Source organism: Cheilinus undulatus, linkage group 14 (genome assembly GCF_018320785.1).
Source record: "Cheilinus undulatus linkage group 14, ASM1832078v1, whole genome shotgun sequence".
Taxonomy (NCBI): domain Eukaryota; kingdom Metazoa; phylum Chordata; class Actinopteri; order Labriformes; family Labridae; genus Cheilinus; species Cheilinus undulatus.
In genome coordinates this window covers 26,142,403-26,163,308 of record NC_054878.1, presented here as the reverse complement: position 1 = coordinate 26,163,308, position 20,906 = coordinate 26,142,403, and the positions used below count along the sequence as shown (strand labels likewise).

At 39.2% G+C, this 20,906-nt stretch overlaps 2 protein-coding genes across 3 annotated transcripts; both read right to left on the bottom strand.

Annotated features, from left to right (window-relative positions):
* Positions 1–1,044: 1,044 nt before the first annotated feature.
* LOC121521491 (cathepsin B-like) lies at positions 1,045–6,306 on the bottom strand. Its single transcript, XM_041805518.1, has 10 exons — positions 6,238–6,306; positions 5,535–5,658; positions 5,348–5,433; positions 3,170–3,284; positions 2,946–3,061; positions 2,775–2,860; positions 2,546–2,689; positions 2,338–2,454; positions 1,510–1,638; positions 1,045–1,382 (listed from the first exon to the last, which is right to left on the bottom strand). The coding sequence occupies exons 2-10, from the start codon at positions 5,655–5,657 to the stop codon at positions 1,306–1,308; spliced, it is 993 nt and encodes a 330-aa protein (XP_041661452.1). The 5' UTR covers position 5,658; positions 6,238–6,306; the 3' UTR covers positions 1,045–1,305.
* Positions 6,307–7,924: 1,618 nt separating this feature from the next.
* fdft1 (farnesyl-diphosphate farnesyltransferase 1) lies at positions 7,925–19,125 on the bottom strand. 2 transcript variants are annotated; one of them, XM_041804510.1, is made up of 8 exons: positions 18,971–19,125; positions 15,210–15,307; positions 13,802–13,985; positions 13,483–13,611; positions 12,114–12,305; positions 11,517–11,693; positions 11,027–11,179; positions 7,925–9,119 (listed from the first exon to the last, which is right to left on the bottom strand). In XM_041804510.1, exons 1-8 carry the CDS (start codon positions 19,067–19,069, stop codon positions 8,892–8,894), a joined length of 1,260 nt encoding a protein of 419 aa, XP_041660444.1. In that variant the 5' UTR covers positions 19,070–19,125; the 3' UTR covers positions 7,925–8,891. The 2 variants fall into 2 exon arrangements, with proteins under 2 accessions (XP_041660444.1, XP_041660443.1); XM_041804509.1 differs by lacking the exon at positions 18,971–19,125 and having other exon boundaries at positions 15,210–15,710.
* Positions 19,126–20,906: the final 1,781 nt, after the last annotated feature.

The window sequence follows — 20,906 nt, the reverse complement described above, 5'->3', positions numbered from 1 at the left end:
TTTCCTGGACACATTTGTGTGTGATGACTCTTTATCCACAGACTCCAGCCTCAGTCCACAAATGAAGCTCCCCTAACTTCTTGAATCTGCTTTGTTTGACAATCCTCTGAAGGCTGAACTCATCCCTGTTGCTTGTGCACCTTTTCTCACTACACTTTTCCCTTCCAGTCAACTTTCCTTGAATCTGCTTTGATACAGCCCTATAAGTACCACCTGCCCTTTCAGCAGTGACCTTTAGTGTCTTACCGTCCTTGTGGAGGATGACAGTGATTGTCTTCTGGAGATTTGTCAAGTCAACATACTTCCCCATGATTTTGGTTCTGTGTACTGAACCAGAGTGAGAGAGTAAAGGCTCGGGAAATCATTGCAAATTGGACTTTTCCACACTATTCTTATATTTTGAGATAGTGGATTTTTGATTTCCATTAGCTGTAAGCCTTAATCATCAATATACCAAGCTTTTGGTATTTTGCCACTTGTTTTTTTCTTGGCCTGCTTTGGTTTTACGATGCTACATCCTGACTGAATGAAATGTATCAATATTATGGCGCTTAGTTAAGTTAATTTGGATTTCATAGTTGTATGAAAAGCCAAGAAATACTAATAAAATGTCTTTTGGTGGTGCTCTTTCTGCATTCAAATAGGACTTTAAACACCTTCATTTGCAGCTGTTTTACTTTGAATAGGTCTACTTGCTGGAATGTTTCTTTAAGGAACATCTTTAGACTTTTCAAACTTTGAGTAAAAAACACTGCCTCTGTCCATATCACAATAACATTTCTTTGACAGGGAACAAAGTTTGCATTTACATCTGCAAAAAGAAGCATTAAAGGTGTCTGTAGCAGATAAATGCTAAAAGACCTTCCAATAACTCTAAAAAAAAAGCAATAGGTGGACATGTGAAGATGTCTAAATCATGCTACACATATGTTATAAGGTCTGCTCTCAAAAACCCTTCTGAGGGTTTAAGAAATAACAAAAATAACCCAGATTTTAAGCATTGTGATTGAAATTCCACATAGATTGCATACACATAGATGCATTGTAAAGTGAGTTTATTATAGACCTTTAAATGACATTTCTTTAAAATAGAAAACCAAAATTCATCATAATTGTTTAATTTTAACAACAGAGAACAAAAAACTAATTTTCATCATTATATTGTGTATACAGTGTAGTTTCCTGCTGATTACTTGAAATCTCTCAACATTTGCCTGGATGTTTTCTGAGAGGATAAGTCGTTTATCCAAATCTTGATTGGTTGTCTTGGTTTGTAGATTAAAGGGCAGTCATGGCTGGTTTTGTCTAAACGAGTGGCATTCCTGCAACCATTTCAGACTCAATTCCACACTCATCGTTTCCACGCTTGATCTTAAAATAGCCTGAAATGAGAAAATAATTAAACATGATACAAGGGGGACACATGCCAGGATTGTGCAATACATTTTTTACCTGCTACTTGAAAGAATATAAGACAAACAAACAGGTCAGGGTCTGATTTTGTTGTACCTTGATCTCCCCAGTCTTCATTCCAGGAGTTTGCAGCCAGCCAGTATGGTGTCCCGCCCTCTACTCCCCAGCCGAGGATCTTAATAGCGTGACCACCCAGCATGTCTCCTGTCACATGCTGGTACACACCTGCAGCAGAGTAACAACAGTTTAGTAACACAACACTTTTAAGTAGTGTTTTTTTCCCACACATTTAACATATTAGCTATTCAGTTTAATAGAAGAGATTAGTTGAATGACATGTGTCATGTTTAGTCAAAAGAGGAAAAAGACTGTTCATTTGGTTGTTTTGTATCCACAGCAGCCTGACAGAGCTTGAGCAGTTTTGCAAAGAATGGAATAAAATTGCACTGTCCAGATATACAAGCCTGACTGAGACCTATCCACACAGACTCAGTGCTGTGATTGAAGCCAAAGGTGTATCCACTAAATACTGACTTAGAGGGGGTGTGTATTTATGCAGTCACTTATTTTACATTATATATTTTTGTTTAACTGACAGAACTTTGTAGAAATCTGTTTTCATTTTGACATTAGAGAGGTTTTTTTTTTTAGATTTTTGTCAAAAAAGTCCAATTATAGTGACCATGATTGATTAACAAAATCAATAAAAGGGTAAAATATCCAAGTTGGTGAATACTTTTTACAGGCACTGTATGTAGCCTAGTCAACACTGGTACTTCTGCCATCCACTGTACTGAGAGTCTGCAAAAGGTCAATAATGTCCTGTGAATTAAATTCATTTGTCCATGACTATTAGCTTAGAAAGAAGGGGTAAGTTTTGCATGGAAAGAGCATATTGTTTCGATACTGTCACACCAGATTCACCTGTCTTGTACAGTAGGAAGTCTGCATATACGGAGAAAGCCGCCTCCACTGGACCAAATTTGTAAATCTCAGTCATGATCTGCTCCTGATCAGTTGGGATGTTGTATGTGCGTTTTCCTGCAGAGGGAGGCAAAGACAACAGTAACACCAAAAATACACCGAACTGTATGCATGCCAGGGAAAGCACTGTAAGGGGAAAAATATTTACCAAAGTGTTTGTCCTTTGGATAAGACAGTGAGTATCCATCAATGCACTGCTCCACACATTGAGGAGTGTCTGTTTCACCCTGACATGGAGGACGAGTCCCATTTACATGGTGTTCACAGGGTGGGATCGAGTAGGGTCTGCAGCCTGCCAGACACAGCGGAAATATGAGTTAAAACCTTATAAAAGATGTCTTTTAAAGCAGCATGTACTCTTTCCTGTCCATACTTACCAACGTTGGAGCCATACAGGCCTCCTGTCACAAGTCCGTTCTTTGCCCAGAAATCCCAAGCAGCAAAAGGATACCCACCATAACAGCTGCAGTCACACAAAAAATAATACATCTCCATATTCTCCTTTTAAAAGACACTGAATTGGCTTGTTCTGTTGCACAAATGCTCACCCCATGCCACATGAGTCACAGCAGGACAGAAGATCTTCAGCAGAGACCTCCACAGAGACCTGAGCACTACTGTGGATGCACACCCTGTCAGATATTGCCTCAGCTGCACCAAAGGCCTATGGGAATTCAACAAACTTGTTTAAGAAACTGGGAGCTTAAAACCTTGAACTCTACTGTTTATTGTCTGATTTGTGTCTCTGCATGCCTCTGGTGGTCTGTCTTACCCAGCAGGACCCACAGTTTCCCTGGTCTCTGATCTGTTGGATGGTTGGGCATTTGGGCCACTGTTTGCGTGCATCAAAGTTGTCAGGGAGCCTGATGCCTTCAGTATTGTGAAACCTTAACAGAAGAAGAAGTTTACTGAGCACTGAGGATGATATAAAGCGGACGTAGAAAAGGAGATATATAAGATTAAGGAGACGAAGTCTGAAATGTACCTGTTATTACAGGAAAACTTAATAAAAATGCATGTATTCATTTCCTGTCTGTTCAGGGATTCTCTAGTTTTTGCAGCATCTTTTTTTCACAACCCACTGGCAAGAGCTTCACGAACCACTTTTGAGTCCTAACCCACCAGTTAAGAACCACTCTTTTAACCAATGAGTTAATCATGTTTGCTATTAAGCAACAAAATACATTATTAGCTTATTATTTATTTTAATGCAGACTTTGTTAAAATAAAGGCAGCAGTGATTTCTAAGAGAAATGACTAACTCAGTTAAACAATGTATGAAATACTGCATTGTGTATCAGTACAATCTGCTTTTTAACTAATATAAGAAAGAAAAGAGTAGAAAGTTAAAAAAAAACATAATAATAATAGTTTATTGCATGTCTGACATTTGAACTGTTAAAGCTCCTGTGAGGAGCTATAGGGTTGGCTCTCTTTGGCCTTTGGGCAAAGTAGTATGTCCTGAGAGGAGTCTGGCTGCAGACCGTACATCTCTGAAGGCCATTCTTCATCTTAGGAACCATATATCTCAGAAAGGAGGTGCTGTAAAATGCATTTCCAGTTTAAGATTTTTTAAAATTAAACTTTATTCATAAACAAAGTCTGGCAGTTGCATTCTTGAAATAACCTCATTACAGACCAAGCAACATTTCATAAATAAAACAAAGAAAAAGATCAGAGGTCTAATCTGGGATTAAATTTTGTACAGACCCACTGTGAAAAGTTACACAAATGGTGGCTGTCTTTACCTTCATTAGCCTTAGCTTAAGCTAACATAGCTGTGCTAGCTACTAGTGTTGTAGTACCCGAGAACGGTCTCAGTTTTGAGACTGGTCTCAAGACTACATTTTGAAAGTCTTGGTCTTGTCTCACATTCAAAAGCATTTTTACTCTGCCTCGCCCTGGTCTCGAACTGGCTGGACAGGCTGGATGTTCCACCACCCCCAATGATCTTTTTACCTGTGAGCACTGTTTACTTGGCTTTACTAAATGTTTTGTAATCAGGCTTTACAGGTGAGGTTTTTGACTTCTAATTTTGGTATCCTAATCGTAACCTTAACCCTTACCCTAACACTAAACAGAAGTTTAACCTGATTGTATTTCAAAAGTTTTGTGTGTATATCCATTCTGAGATATATGGCGTCTCAGATGAATGGTCTGTGAGAGATGTACGGTCTGTAGCCAGACTGTCTTGTATTTCTTATCTCTTTCTCGATCTCTCTGTTACATGCCTGAGTGTTTTCTGATTTAAAATAAGAAAAACGGCTATCTTACAGTGATCAAATTATCACGGTAAATGTTGCTCTGCTAAAACTTCAAACTTTAAAGGGGTCCTGAAATTTCAGAACTGATATATCATTTTATTTTTAGAGGTTACTAATCTCTGCATATCAAAATCTGTTTTCTTTGTCAATGCTAACTGTTCATTTCTGACTGCTGTTTATGATTAAGACGAATTATAAAAGACTGCTTGCAATAAAGACATTCAATTAAATTAATGAATTACAGGGATTTTGATAGTTAATCAAAAGGCAGCTATACGTATGTGTGAGGAGGGAACTGCTTAGCAACATGAGTGTCCTTGGATGGCAAAGTTTTGTAATCCCTGCTATAACTCACTTCTTCTGACACCTACCCCCTAACAGTGGCTAAAGGCTTTAACTGTTTACTTCACAGAAATCGTTAATCTTGTCACTAATGGTCTTATTTGCTTTTGAGTCTTTAAAAGAGACATCAATGTTAGTATCAGTCCATTCCATATCCAAATAAAAACTCCTCCCAGCTGCTTTAATGTCTGGCTTTAAACTTTAACACTTTTTATACCAGGTTGTTCTGATATAATTGACTGGTTCTGCCATAAAATGCACCTGCTGACGTCACCTGTTTTGTGCATGTGAGAAACTGCACCTATACCAACACAATCTCATCATGCAGACACTGTCCTACTCACACCAGTGGCAGCTTGGGTCCTTTCAGTATTGTCCCACACAGTCCCTTCAGGTATCTGGCATCAGCGTTCTGGAAGTTCAACCCGGCCTGCGGCAAAAAGAGTCGCACACAACAGTCTGTAAGAGGACAGTTCTCTTTGGAAATAAGAAAATAAAACTAATGCAATGTAGGTGTGATGGTTGGCTCACAGTCCAGGTGGTGTTGGCCTTGTTGATGTGGTCAACCATCTCTTGGGAGATCAGCGGGGGTCGATGCCGAGCCTGGGAGACAGAGGCCACCAGGAGAACGCAGAGGAGGGCCAGTGAACGCATCCTGCAGGACAGATAATGTTCAGAATTTAAATGCTATCTTTTACTCCAGATTGTCTTCAGTTTGTTTGATTTGACTGCAGTGCTTTACTGAAAGAGCTACATATTTTTGTAGTTACAATGGAAGCTCTGGGAGGACAGTGTAACCCTATATAAAGTATATTCTGTTTTAAAGCATCCGTGTATGGGGCTAAGCACGCAATTAAATTATAGTTTTTGTCTCCAAATATTGAGAAATTAACATGTTATGTTGGGAAAACAAGCACTTCAATCTTGACAACATTTATTGATTAAATAAGTCAAGAAAACATCCAGAATTTACTTTTATCATGGTAAAACTGAGCTTATAGGGTTCCGTGGATTGCTTTTTCCCTTGAAAAAATGAGTGAAAGTGATTTATTGTATTATTAGCACAAAAATAAAACAGAAAAAAATTTAAAGTAGTTTTGTTGGAATAATTTTCATCAACATTAATTTTACATTAATTTTAATTCTCTCATTATAATCATCTAAAATTACAGTGATAAAAAAAAAGTCATAGGACAATAAAAGAAAAACAATCTTTGATATCAAAGTTTCATACCTTGCTTCTTTGTTGCAGCTGTGTCAGAGGTCTCTTCTGCCCAAATGTCTCCTTGTACTGAGAAAAATCATCAGGCTCTCACTTTTGACCATCCTTTTTTACAAGTTATGGAATCACATGCCTTTTTATTGTCTGCTTTGTCAGTAAACATCTCATGTGACTGACAAATCGTTGACCCAAAGGTTGACGATCTTAACATTATGACCAGAGAAAGAGTACAGTGCCCATAGACAGTATTCACCACCTTTGCTGTTTTACCCTTTTATTGATTTTTTATAAATCAGCACAGTGAGAACATTGTCTTGAGTATGGGAATGTGTCTGAAGTGATTGTAGTATAAAGACTGGAAGGTCCAGTCACTGGTTAATCAGTATTCCTGGCTACCATTACACCATGAAGAAAAAAGAACACTCCAAGCTACTCTTAGAAAAAGGTTATTGAAAAGTATAAGTCAATGGGTGGGTAGAAATTTCCAGGGAGTTCAGAAACTACTGCCTGGGTTCTTTATCAGTTAAAATCTTTATAGGAGAGTGGCAAAGAGAAAGCCACTGTTGTAGAAAACTCAGATTGACTAGAGTTCACGAAGACATGTGGGAGACTCCATGATCAAGTCAAGCTGATATGATGAGACCAAAATGGTGCTTTTACACCAAACACTGCACATCACCACAAAACCCCATCCCAACTATGAAGCACAATGTTGAAAGCATCACGCTGGGGGGATGCTTTCAGCAGCTGGCCCTTCAAGTCTTGTAAAGGCAGAGGGTAAAATGAATGCAGCACAATATAGGAAAATCCTGGAGGACAGTCTTAGAATGCATATAATGCTGACTTGAGGGGGATGAATATTTATGCAGTAACTAATTTTACATTACATATTTTCATTTAATTGACATTTAATTGTAGAAATCTGTATTTCCTTTGATGTTTAAGAAGGTTTTTTTTTTGTATTTTTTATTTTTCAAAAAAAGGAAATCATGTTGACCATGATTGATTTATAAAGTCAATAAAAGGGTAAAACATCTAAAGTTGTTAATACTTTTAAAAGACAGTTTCTTCCAAAGTCTTATTTAACCCTGTACCTATACAGAATAAAGTCTCTGGATTATAAACAACAAAAACAAAGCACAGCAGAATGTTTAAAGGTCACATATTATGCAAAATACACTTTGCATCTCCAACTTTCAGAAAATGTGTGCTGAAACAAGCCGTTGTCAGATCTGAGTTAGCCCCGCCCCCAGGTTTGGTTGTCCCTCCCCACTTGGAAGAAAGTTCCGCCCTCCTTTCCTGATCCTCTTCTCAGCTGGATCAGAAAAGCCACATCCATTAAGCCACATCCATTTCCGAGACGGGAGGAGTCAGGGGCGGAGTCAGACAGCTCAGTGACATTTAAAGCCACAGACACAGAAACGGCTGGTTCTGAGCAGGACTGAAAGAGGTTTTTTAGACATGCAAAAATCCAAACTGGAGTGTTTTTTTCAGCAGCAGACTTCACAGGCATGTTCTGAGGACCTCTGAAACCAATATAAACTTGTCTTCAAGGGGTAAATGTGTGACCTTTAACCTTGAAAAAGTACTGTAAAATCTGACTGTATAATTTTACTGTCTAGAATCTATTTTTAAAAACTGCTATCCTGCTACAAACAAAGGCAAGACTTTTCAGAATTATCCAGACTTTTCTGCTTCTTTAACCTCTTTATTTGTTTAAATATGTACAAATCAACATTTCACATTACATAGCAATGTTCATAGCTCTCCTTTGGTTCTGTACAAGGTTACTCTGTTCTAGCCTTTCTACTCCCCAAAGCTCGGTTAAGGACACTTTAGCTAGCAGTCTCAATAAGCAGTTTCTCTTGGATATCAAATGTATCAGAAATTACATTTGTCTCCCTTATTCATTTAAAGAATCCATGTCAATTTCTTTTTATGTTGGACACAGAATAGAAACAGAGAATCACAGACAGTGAAGTGTTGAAATGAAGCTCTACTGTCAATGTGTGCTTCCCTTTTTTTACATGCAGTGCAGTTAGGTAAAGTGCACTGGCATATCAGTTTAAGTGTTTCTCTCATAGAAACATAGAAGTAGAAAAAGAAGCTCAGATTGGACATACACATTTGAATGACATAAAATTCCCCACAAAAACTAATTCAGTTTGGTGACTGCCCATCTACTCTTACCCAAAGGATGGCAGTGTCTTGTTCTGTGTTCTTCAAAATTTCTTCACACTCAATGTAGAAAATACTTTTTTTTTTTTTTTTGCCTTCAGATGTCTCATTATGGAAAAAATATATCCACTTAATCCAAGGGGTCAATTTTTCAAGACAGATAAAACAAAAAAGGAAAAAAAACAATTTCACACAATTACATTAACACCAAACAACAACACACCCTGAACGTTTCAATGTGCCATTAATGCTGGTGAAGATATAATCAATAGATTATCCAGATGCAACTAGAAACCACAACTATGCAACTCAATGAGACAGACCGGCTACAGGACCTCCATAGTCTACCTATGTCCATGGTCCTGTGACGGCCATAACACAGAAGGAGAAGTGTAGAGGGAATTCATCCAGAAGAAATGGACCTCCACAGTGAGCTACAGGGGTTACTGAGTCTGTAGATTTCAAGGAAAGGTTGTTGTATCTTTATTTTACTGTCCCTGCATGTCCCCGGTGCCTTGTGCCTGTGCAGCTGTTGTGCTGAGGTACTGCCAGCTAAGGGCGGCGAGCAGCATAGCAGCAGACAGGTACATGGGCGACAGGTGAGGGGTCCTGGAGGGGAGACTGGACTGGGAGAGGGCAGACTTCTCTCTGATCAGAGCCAGGATGTGCAGGGTCTTATCTCTTGATGGGTCAGTGAGGGAGACTTTCTGTAGAATCTGCAGAGAGGAAGAGGAAATTCTCTGAGTGAAAGCTGCTTTGAGGAACTTCTAGTTTGTGCCTATTTAGCGCCCCCTGATGCTTCTTTCTGCTGCAACTATTTTTTTTAGTGTACATAAAAGTGTTTTAAAACAAACAATCTCATTAAACTTTACTTTAAGGGCAACTTGCAGGTTGGGGACCCCATGCAGAGAAGTTACAACTAACAGCATTTAACATTTACAGCAGCTCCTCTGAACACAAGTCACAGCTACAGCATGCTTCTGAGCACAACCAAGGCTGCCTGTGTGATGAGATAAGCAAATTCACTCTGCACTGCACAAAAGCACTGGCTTTTGGTGGGTGCTTCTTCCCACCAGTGCAACACAAAGTCCTGTCTCTTCCACTGCACAAAACTCATGAAGGAAAGTTCCTTTTCCTGCTGGAGAATCAGTGGAGTCAATGCTCTGTCAATCTGCACAAAAACAATTGCTTTAACAAATGGTATTTGACATGTAAGACTAAGAAAACAATATAAAAATAATATGAAATGACCCACTAACACTCACTATATTCACTACTACAACTGCACCTTGAGCTGAGGAAACCTTTATTATTATTGACATAATTTGTTGAAAAAAAAAGATTAACAAGTTGAAATACGTTCAACCTATGATAAATATTCTATAGTAATTAGCTCTTCATCAAATGACTGATTAAGACTTGTTTATGACGGTTAAGTTCAGTTAAATCCAAATAAAATTGGTTAATTAGTTTTGAGTTATAATTTGTATATTTTTTACATTTATTATATGAAACAAAATCTCATTTTAATTAGGCTATTGCATCAGATATGCATGTTTTAGTTAATCTAATTTAGTGTAATTATATTATATCTTATTAATCTGTCATTTATTTTTAATCAATAATGTATTTATTTTAAAGCTTTTTTTAAAGAAATAAATGCTAAATCAAATCCCTTAATAATTTAAATTTATAAGCAATTGTTTTAGCATTTAATTCTAATATTTATTTATTTATTTATTTATAATGTATTGAATTCAATTTACGATTAGAAAGCAGAAAAAATTGCATTTATACTAAATATTAAGGTAGCTGTAATATTTAGTAAGCTAAAGCGGGTTTTAAAGGCATACATCATTCAGAGAGACATTACTTCAAAATATTACATTTAAATCACAATAAAACTGCAAATTAAACTTGCATTTAAGTAATCAAGCAGAAATAGAAATATTCAATCTGAATCACATCAAAAAAAAGTAGCACATCCCGTTCAAAATAACAAGAAAACGGTCGCTGGCCACCCAACGCATTAAATAGAACGAAAATAGTGTCATGCACACACATAAACAGTTAATTCTGTTATGTCTGTGTCTTACTTCACCAAACGGCAATGACATTGAATTTTAAATATTCTAACCCTAAACAAACTGACTGATATAATAAAATGATATCATGCTAGAAAAAAGAGCATTTTAGCAGCATTTTCACTGAGAATTGACACCTTTTCCTCTAAATTTGCGCCTTTTTCTCTTGTAGTGCATTTAAAATCAAAGACTTACAAACTTAACAGCCATGATCAAAGTTTAATTTTGTCATAAGAAGCAAAACCTGCAAACTCATCACTCACAGCAAAGCTTTGCTGTAGTAAACATAAACAAAGGCTGCTCCTACAGTGTGCTGCTTGTCATACATCAGCCCTGCAGCTGAAGCTTCAAGCATTCATAATAATATACAGAAATTATCAGTCTTATTGCTTGTTTTGTAGGTCATATAGAGGCATCAATATTACATGTCAGTCTGTTTTACAGCCTCCTAAAAAATCCTTACTGGTACTTTAAAGTGCACCAGTGTGAGAAAGTACCAGAGGAACCACAGACACACATTAACCCACAAAAACACACACCTCCTGGCTGTACTGAGCAATGATGGTCTGCACAGCTTTCATGTTGGTGGCTTCCATCATGAGTGTGACCGCCTGTCCCTTTCTGATCTTCACCACTCCCTGGAACACCATGGGGTTGTTGTAGCATGTGGAGAGTGTCGCTATCGCCATCACCTGGTCGAGAGAGAAATAACATGGAGTAAAATGAAAGAAATGAGAATAAGGTCTATTCTGAGACAGCTGGAGGAGAAAATACAGAGCATATTATTCACAAAACAAAGCTTGAAGTTATTTTGGAGAAGTTTCACATCGGTTGAGAACTTCTGAGAAGTTATTTCAGAGCAAAATTAGGGTTTACGAACATAGGGTAATGGTCCAGTTTCATTCTAGCTCCAAAATTCACCGTGCCACCAACCCCACTGGTAATCAATTAGTTCTGTTTAAGCCAACCTCCATATCTGTATCATTGTCAAAAGCCCTTTATCTTTCAGAGTAAAAAGTCTGTGTTTACCTGTGGAATGGCACAGAAATTGAAAACGCTCTGGTTTCGCAGGCGGGACAGGTAAGCAATGACATCTGGGACATGTCTCAGAGCATCAGTGACCAGTAGGTTGAGACAGGAGAGAGCTGAATCCAGCTTCTCTGGCTGGGCCAAGTCCTCCAGACGAACTGCAAACTGACTCCAGGCCTGAACAGGGACAAGAGAACACACAACATCAGCACATCAAATTTAGAAAAACTGTTTTAAATTTGATATCCTATCTATTTATCTCTACTCTTCTTCATCAACACAACAAACATTTTATTATAAAGCATGCACAACTGTGCTGATTACTCAAAACTTAAATAGTGAAAACAGAGTTATAAAAATCTCAGTACTGCATATATCCTGCAAATAAAATCACCCATACTATATTGATATCTGTGAGCCAATATTTAAGGTTAAATGAATTTCTTATCTGTAAATACACATGTGAAAAAGGAGTACAAAAGGTTATATAAACATTTGTTGTACACACATAAATTTCAAAACTCCCACTGTAAATGAGAAGTATTGAGAGTATTGTCTATGACCCAGCTAGCAGACAGGCTCACATCACAATCTCACCTCTTGCGGCCAGAAGGCACGTCCTTCTTCTGTGTCCTCCAGGTAGTCTCTGATAATATTTGTCTTCTGGAGGAACAGGCCCATGGAGTTTGCCAGCTCAGTGTCCCGCCCCACCTCAGGGTCCTCCAGCTGGGACGCAGAAAACAGCTGAGACAGGCCGATGCCAACCAGACCTGCTACGTAGTGGCAGTACTGCACAGACAAACAAAGAAGAAAACATGTTCAGCTAAGAGCAGGCTTATGATTGAATTGTATCCACCGGTGAAGCGTTCAGATGTAAACTTCCTCTTAGACATTATTTTGTTGACATTTTTTTGTCAGGCTTATTGGAAGTTGTATGCAATGTGGGGTAAGACTGATTATTGAGATACATGAGTGACTGAGAATAAAAGTACTAAACAGAGCTAAAACAATTTATCTGTCAGGTGATAAATAGATATATTGGTAAAGAAATACAGTAAAATCTAGTGTATAAGACACACTTCTTTTCATCTAAAAAGTGGGCTGTGTGAGACCAACATACCAGTATAGAATACTACATGACCTCAAGTGCAGCTGCCCCCATTACATGGGGCCTGATGCTATTATAAATCTGCCTCCATTTGTTGTGCATAGCATGAGACACATAACTCACTTTTTAACAGCTATTCTCCCTCATTAAATCGTAATCCAGATTTTTAAGAGACCTCATTAAAAAAAATTAAAAGACAAGCAGATGTGAACAGTTTGATTTGTGTGCTTTGAGTTCTCACTTCAAAACTATTACCACAGTCTGTAGTGCAAGCTCTACACCGAGCTACATAGCCACACAGAAATACCTTGTTGTGGCACATCTGTAAGCACAATAGAAACCATCACCAAAGGAAACCAGTATAAACTTTATAATCTATAATCCAGATTTTACAGCATTTGTTGTCAGTGTTAGTCTTTCTAATGCTATGCAATTAGATTGTGCAGCACTAAAAATGGCTATGCATTTTTATTCTCATGTGTTATTCAGCATCAATATTTGTTTAGGACAACAGCTTTTTGGCAGCCTTGGCATGGTCAGACCACCATAAACAGAATGTTTCATTCCAGCTCAAATTTTTTATTTTTCAGCAAATATGGGTAATAGAGGATATTTTCCCTCTAACCATAGCATTAAAAATCACAAATCAAGTTTAGTTTAATATCAAAAGTAATCTCTGATGCTACAGCTAAACTACGGTACCATAAAAGATGCCTGAGTTGATGCAATGTTGTGATTTACATTTAACATATTTCTTGTTTCATGTGTTATCATACTGCATGTTTCTTTTTTGCTCAAAGTAAGGGTCATACCTACTATGACAGTTTGACATATTTATAAAACAAGGCAAACATTTACCAGGTCCCACTCCTTCATGGATCCCACTTTCTTCTCCAGGAATTCAGCCATCCCCACTCCCATACGGTGGCAGATATCTGAGATGACATCTCTGTATTCCTGAGCAAGGTTTCTAAATTCCAGTGATATCTGCATTTCATTTTCACAAGACAAAAATGTTTCATAGGAGAAACTCATAAAACAGACAAGAAATGTACAAACTAAGTTCTGAATATGGCATTGTATTTTACTGATTCTTTCATATAAGAAGATTTCAATGGTAAACAAATCCCACATGTTATTAATATGTTTTAATGAACCAGTGTTCAGTGTTACTCACCGTGGGGAAATCCTCCAGAACCTGTCGGTCTTTCTCCTGGCTCTCTGTGAAGCACCACTCACCCTGGTACAGGTAGGTGTGAAAATCATTTAGCATGGGAACTTTTTTGTCCAGAGGAATACTCATGTCATCTTCGACTGTATCCAGTGCTCTCAGCACCAGGTAGAAAATACAAACAGCGTGCCTAAAAAGAAGTTAGACAGCGAGGAAATGAGAAGGCTAAAAAAGGCGACTGGAAAATCTTTCATTCATGACTGAAAAGCTGCCTCATCACTCATTCAGGAGAGACAAAAATAGCAAGTAGAGCTGCATAGGTCAGTTTAGTCTATGTGAAAAGGATTCCCCTTTGACAGGAGATGTGTGTATTTAAAAACAGTTTTCTCTTTACTCACAGCTATAACCTGAAAGGTGATCTTAAATTAGACACCAAGCTACAGCAGACTTCTGTGTCTGTAATGTTAGCAGTTTAGGATTCCTGACTCACTTCATCACAGGTCAGCAGAAGAATCTGACCACATTACATCATGTCACTGTCAGTTTAGTGTTACACTAAGTCAAGACATAGAGCACCATCGAAAGTATTTATTTGTCTTTAGATTTGACCTAGACCTTATAGTCAATATCCCAAGTGTGAGATTAAGTTTGTTGAACTAAGCAAATAAGTTGAAATGCATTAAGCCACTATTTTGAGTGGCTTAAGTAATTTATTATGCAGAATAAAATGTTTTTTGAAGGTTTTAAGCTTTCAGATGCAAGAATTTTCAGCCATACTCTGTTAAATATGACTTTTAACCAAATTTACTATGTGCTTTGACTGTTAATGGAAAAAAGCAGTGACTAATAAGCTGCACAGTGGAGCAAATGAATGGGGAAATAATGCATTAAGTTACAGATAGTTACTTAACCCAAGTGACATGTACAGATTAAATTATAACTTTTGATGTGCAGTGAATGTCAGATATCACTCTAACACTCAGTAACCCCCTCAGAAAAGCTTAAATCAACCATGCACTGCATTTTATTTTGGTTTATTGAGACTCAACCTGTGGTTGTATTGATAAGCTAATGATAAGATACCTTTGTGCCAAACGTAGTCTGCGATAAAGGACACTAGTGCATGCACAAACCCCCAGCATTAACCTGTGCTGTTTGCAGTCCACAGGTTGTGGACGTTTTTTAGGTTGACATGCAAAATAAAACCCAAATGACACCTAAAAGAACCCCGAAGTTCTATATGAAGTTTCAACTTCGTGTATAGTTTTTGTAACTCAGACAAACACTTGTAAGAAAAAAAGGAAGTACCCCCCAGCCAACGCCCCTGGTTCTGCCCTCTGGGAGAGAAAACATGTTGCAGAGACACGCCCCTCTCCACCTGGAGCCAGCTGAGCTCAATCCAGCTGTTACTCACCTCAACTCCCCGTCCAGAGCCTGAATCACAGCTGCAAAACTCCGGCTAGTCTGGTTCAGATAGAGGTAACAAGTCCGCAGGCTTTCGCTCATGGATTCCTGGCAGGAAACACAGAGAAAAGCAGTGTGTCGGTAAAGTCCTGCAGGTCTGAAGGCACTGGAGGGTCGGGCGGCCTCCTGCAGGCCCCGCTCCCCCAGCCTCCAACCCAGAAGGAGGGACCGAGGTGGAGCGGAGCCACTTCCCCGCGGAGCCACTGAGAGTGAGCGCTTAAGCACGGATAGAGAGACTGGACACTTGCAGCAAGCTCCGGCCATACGAACAACCCGACAGCTCGACTGAGCCTGCAGCTATGAAACGAGTCTGTCCATGTCGACGCCACAGCTGGTGGGGAGGTTTGAAAGACGCAGTCCATGTAGAGGACAAGCGAGCTAGGAGGTCGAGCGAGGTGAAAGCGTTTTGGGAGGACGTGTGGAGAGCTAAAACAAGCGCTCCGCTGATCTATAAACAACGCACGTCACTGTTGGTATGACTAGAGAACATCCATAGCATTTGTAGATCTGCTGTTATGATTACGCCACTCCTCCCGCCTCTACCCTCTAAAACAACACGAGCGGCGTGTTTCCTAATATGCCAGTCAACGAGGAAATGAAGCAATGAAGCCCCGTTACAGCCCAGACATGCGAACAGTCTATCTGAAAAAATAGCCGTAACAATAATTTCTACCTTTCTGAAAAAAATACATGAAAGAAAAAAATTATGTAGCCTAAAATATTTTCATGACTTCTATAAAAGAAACGCGAAAACGTAGTGTCTCAAACACACGCTTAGCACATGCTAATGTTAAAGTGCGATCAAGGTATTTTTTATTCAATATACTTTAGCAGAGTTGCACATTATTGATATTCACTAATATTAAGTAATTCTCTTATGTTGGTCTAACTCTATAATAATATTTTAAAGACTTCACATAATAAGGATGTTGTGAATATGAATGTTAGTGAGTTATACATAGGATTACAAATTGTTTTCACAACTTAAAGCAGAGTGTGTGAGCTATTATGGCATCTGGTGGTGAGCAAGAAGACTGCAACCAACTGACAGCTTCCTGGCTCTATCTTTGGCCTTATTTGCCCCCAGCAAGCATTGGTGTGGCTCAGTTTGGGCCTTGTTGCAAATGATTATTTGTCCAGATGCTCCTCAAATGTGTTGCTAAGATTACTTTACTGCATCCAGAAGAGTCGCACCACCCCTGATCTTGAATCATCATCAACATCAAAAAGGTTTTATAATTGTGACTTCCAGATTGGGCTGCCTCTGGTGGGATGCATGCGGGGGCCCATGAGAGCTGTATGTACTTTTACGCTTACAAACGTTGTGATGGACATCAAGACAACTATATCATCTTCTCAGCCAAAAGCCCATGGTCTTTCTTTCTATTTGTCACTAGGCCAGTCCGCTGGCAACATCGTCCTCCCTATTTGTTTTCGATCTGAAGTCACATGCAAATTTCAGTGAGAATTTGCATCAGTGGAATCTCTGCTTTGAAATTGTTCCTACAAAAGGCACATGTGTGGTCTCACAGTCTGGCTAGATCGCCTAGTGTGTGCATTTATATTATAATAAATCAGCCAACATACCTCCATAATTCTTACAGTCTTAACTTTAACTGTTAAACAAAATGTCCAGATTAGATGTAGGTCCAGGTTTCTTCTAAGACCTAGTGCATGCTGGGAGATCTTTAAGTGCAGGCTAACAAAACTTTGGACTTGCAGAGAGACATAAAGACTACAAATGATTTTAAAAATGCATTTTGATCATCTTTATAGCCAATACTTTTACACATCCATGCCATAATCATTTTATTGATTTTTAACTTTATGCATGTAGAGCACTGAGCATTCATCACAAGGCCTGATGTGCCCCAACCCGGGGCTGGAGAATAGAGGTTGGTTGACCAGAGTGTGTCTCTCAGCAGCCAAGGTAAAAGCTCGACTCTGTGTGGGCCTTTTCACCCCTGGTGATGTGCCTGGAGACCACCGGGGATTTTCAGGCCCTTGGGATATCCACAGCACAACCAGGGGCTTGTGTTAACTTTACTACCTGCCAGTGCTCTAGGCCACACTCACACGCCACATCCACCCCTTACTCTGCCCTAAAGGTGTGAACTTCATTTCTGCAACAGTTTATTTTCCCATGCTCCTGGAAATATGCAAAGACTTCTAGGGCATGACCTGGGTTGTGTCAATCCTCAGGCAGCTCGCTCGCCACATCTGCACCTTACTTCAGCCTAAATTTTTGGCCCAAACATGTCTAAAAGTTCTGCACTGTACTGTGAAGTTCGACATTTACTTCTGTGTGATCAAACTCAAATGTCAAAACTTCAACTTTTTTACAGATGTTGGACTATGCAGGCACACTTCCCAGAGGTCTGAAACTTGAGATGGCTGTTCAAAACCCTGATTCATCAACCCCACTGGGTACAACTCTCATAAAACTAGCCATAGACAATTACAGGTTAGAATAATACCACAGTAGTTTGATGAGAATAAACAGGACTGGGCTTTAGCTTGTGGTAGAGGTTGTAATTTAAGAGGAAAGTCAATTATGCTGACCAAAATTCAACAAGAAAATGGCCAGATTTGTTAATACTGTGGGAAAAAAAATCAATCAAGATAATACTTGTAGCCATAGCAGATATTTCTATCAGCCTGTCCCTGCCACAGGGTAGGTGTCAGAGGAAGTGATTTACACACATTGCACTTTTAAAAATATAGGTTGACAGCTTCTTTTTTAGTCAGAGGACATGACTTATGACTTGACATGGAGAGATCAGTATTAGTACTGCACCCAGGGCACCAAAAGAGGCATAATGTAAACATTCGTCACAGGAGCTTTAATTTTTATAAATAAACTGGGGAGGAAAGCTTTTTAAGATGTCAAAGGTCAAACCGGGCTACATCTGCATGACAAGTAGGCTCTTATCAGACAGCACCATGGTTAATATTTTGACACAAAACTACACAGTTGCCTTGTTTGGCAGTCTCCGAGTCTGGACAAAGTGATGCCATAAGGTTTTGGTTTCTGATCTCAAAGAAAAATATGGAAAGTATTTCGACCTACGTTAAACTGGAAAGTGATTATTTTAGTAGTACTGGCATACAAGCCGGACTAAAAATCCCCTGAAAGAGCGTCAGAACCAAGAAACACCGTGATGGACTTAAACTTTTGTTTGGCCCGTTTAATTTAAGTGAAATAAAGGCAGACTGTCATCGCTTTCCCCCCCCTCTCTCTCTGGGTCACATTGGAGTAGGATTAGCCCTTAAACATGCGCAAAGCATCTCTACCCACTGATGAACCCTCCAAGCTCATTACGTAACGTAAATCCCGAGTCAATGGTCATACCTTCCAATGTATATGTGAGCCAGCACAGGTGTGCGAGCACAGATCTAATTAGTCCTGCTAACTAACTCAGTTTCCATCAGCTCAAGAAGAAGGAAAAAGAGAGCAGCATACAGGCAAGCCCATTACAATGCAGGTCCTATACACTAAGCATGTGCAGACCTACTTGTTAATAGGACTGTATGTTGTTTTTCGTGTTGCTACAGTAGCCTATAGGGTGCTGATGCGATGGAAAGGGGAACATTGTGTGCTATAAAGAACAACAATACTGCTAATACAGCATATGCACCCATTTGCCGGTTCCAATCCTCATATAAAAGGTTTATTTTCTTTGTATATGTTCAAAGATATGGTTTACTCACATAATCCAACTTTGGCATGACGGCGCTACAGCCTCCCATTTTAAACTTAAACAGGTTCAAAATCTCCTCCGGGTGGCCCAGAGACTTCAGGATGTCCATGTTGCTTCACTTGCTGTGTTTCTCCTCTCACAAAGTGATGTGTGAAGCCGCTGCGATGCTCCCCATTAAAACGAGGCGTCGCTGAGATGCAGCAGCAGCAGCACCATGAAGGGAAAACGGCTTTCAGTCTCAGCCGGTCGTCAGATCGACAGATGCTTCTGATTGGCTGGCGGGTCATGGGCTTAGAGCGCGGCGTCCAGTGAACGCCTAGAGCGTCTGGTGTGATGGCCCGCCTCACAGGACTGTGTGTGGAGCGCGGCTTCTGATTGGTTCGTTGTTTATCCGAGAGGGAAACCCTACCTGCTCAATGAAATTATATAATCCAGGGTCTGATACCTGTTGGCTTGACTACTACAGTCCTCATCATCTACTTAATGTCTGACACAGAGATTTGTTAAACATTATCTTCTCGGGTGATCCGGAAATCAAGCAGCCTTATCTCATCCAGATTTATCTTTTCAAAGCTATGTGGCCTGTGGTTGGTTATGGTTATTTAGCGAATATCTTTTTAAACTTTATCTTCACAGTGAATCAAACCTCCGTAATGTATTTATCATGATCATTTTGAAGGGGAGAAAACTTGTATTTTAATGTCACAGCAGCCCAGAAAGACTTTATGGTATGGTAAAGGAAACCTAAAGCTCTTTTGGGATACTTTTTTATTTATTTATTTATTTATTATTGCTATTCTGTGCCCCCTATTATTCGAGTGGTCAACACTGGTGTATACTCACTCGTGGACTCTACACTGATCACCCCACTTGGTACCCTACTATTTGAAAAATTGCCTCAAAAGGGCCCCCTCCAATGTCTATGGGAAGGTAAACACAATTAAGTGCCCTCTGAGTGGATACAATTTGACCAAGTGCCCCCTTGAGTTCGTTCTGAGTGCACAAAATTTGACAAAGTTTAAAGTGCCCTCTGGATGGAAAAACTTGACAAAGAGCCCTCTAAAGTGTCATCTGAATGGACAAAATTTGACAAAATGTCCTCTGAGGAGACAAAGTTGACAAGGTGCCCTATAAATTGACAGAAATTTATCAAGTATCCTCTTCAGTACCCTCTGAGTGGGAAAAATTTTAATGAAGTGCCTCCTAAAGTGCCCTCTGAATGGACAAAATAGTACCCTCTTCAGTGCTCTCTGGGTGAAAACCTTGTCAAAGTGCCCTGTAAAATTTTTATCTGAATGGACCAATTTGACGGTGCCCTCTGAAGTGCCCTCTTAGTGTACCAAATTTGACCAAGTGCCCTCTGAAGGGACCTCTTGGTGGAAAAACTTGACAAACAGCTGTCTAAAGTTTACTTCTGAGAGGACAAAATTTGAAAAAGTACCGTCTGAAGAGACAAAGTTGAAAAAATGCCCTCTGAGTGGACAGAAATTGATCACAGTGCCCCCTTCAGTTCCCTCTAAGTGAACAAAACGTAACCAAATGCCCTCTGAAGTGCCCTCTGGGTGAAAACTTGACGTTTGCTACTGTAGGTCATACTAAGACAACAGTATTACTTTATGTCTGCAAAAACTTCATATATTTGGTATATTGTATTCCATATATCACATGATTAGTGTAAAAAGCCAGTTGTTTTAAATGATTATATACACTGATTTTTAAAATTCTATCTTCATAACATACAACTATTTCAGTTAAAACAAGACTGAGTCTCCCTTGTGCACAGCTACATGTAGACCATAGCCTGTTGAGTCTAAACTAAGTAGGGCCATATCTTTGCCAAGAATCCCATAAGTAAGTCAGAGAGGTCATCCAAGATGCACAGTGGCTTCTCTGTATCACATACAGTTTCTTTCAGTTAAACTTATAGAGACATATTTGTTTAGATG

Excerpts from the sequence above, each read along its gene's own strand:
- LOC121521491 (XM_041805518.1), bottom strand. The coding sequence starts at position 5,657 with ATGCGTTCACTGGCCCTCCTCTGCGTTCTCCTGGTGGCCTCTGTCTCC. Across the intron at positions 1,639-2,337 it reads CTTCCTACTGTACAAGACAG|GTGTGTACCAGCATGTGACA; the intron begins GTGAATCTGGTG and ends ACTCTGCTGCAG. Across the intron at positions 1,383-1,509 it reads TGAAGACTGGGGAGATCAAG|GCTATTTTAAGATCAAGCGT; the intron begins GTACAACAAAAT and ends TTCTCATTTCAG.
- fdft1 (XM_041804509.1), bottom strand. The coding sequence starts at position 15,523 with ATGGCCGGAGCTTGCTGCAAGTGTCCAGTCTCTCTATCCGTGCTTAAG. Across the intron at positions 13,612-13,801 it reads TTCTGGAGGATTTCCCCACG|ATATCACTGGAATTTAGAAA; the intron begins GTGAGTAACACT and ends AATGAAATGCAG. Across the intron at positions 12,306-13,482 it reads CCATGAAGGAGTGGGACCTG|TACTGCCACTACGTAGCAGG; the intron begins GTAAATGTTTGC and ends TTGTCTGTGCAG.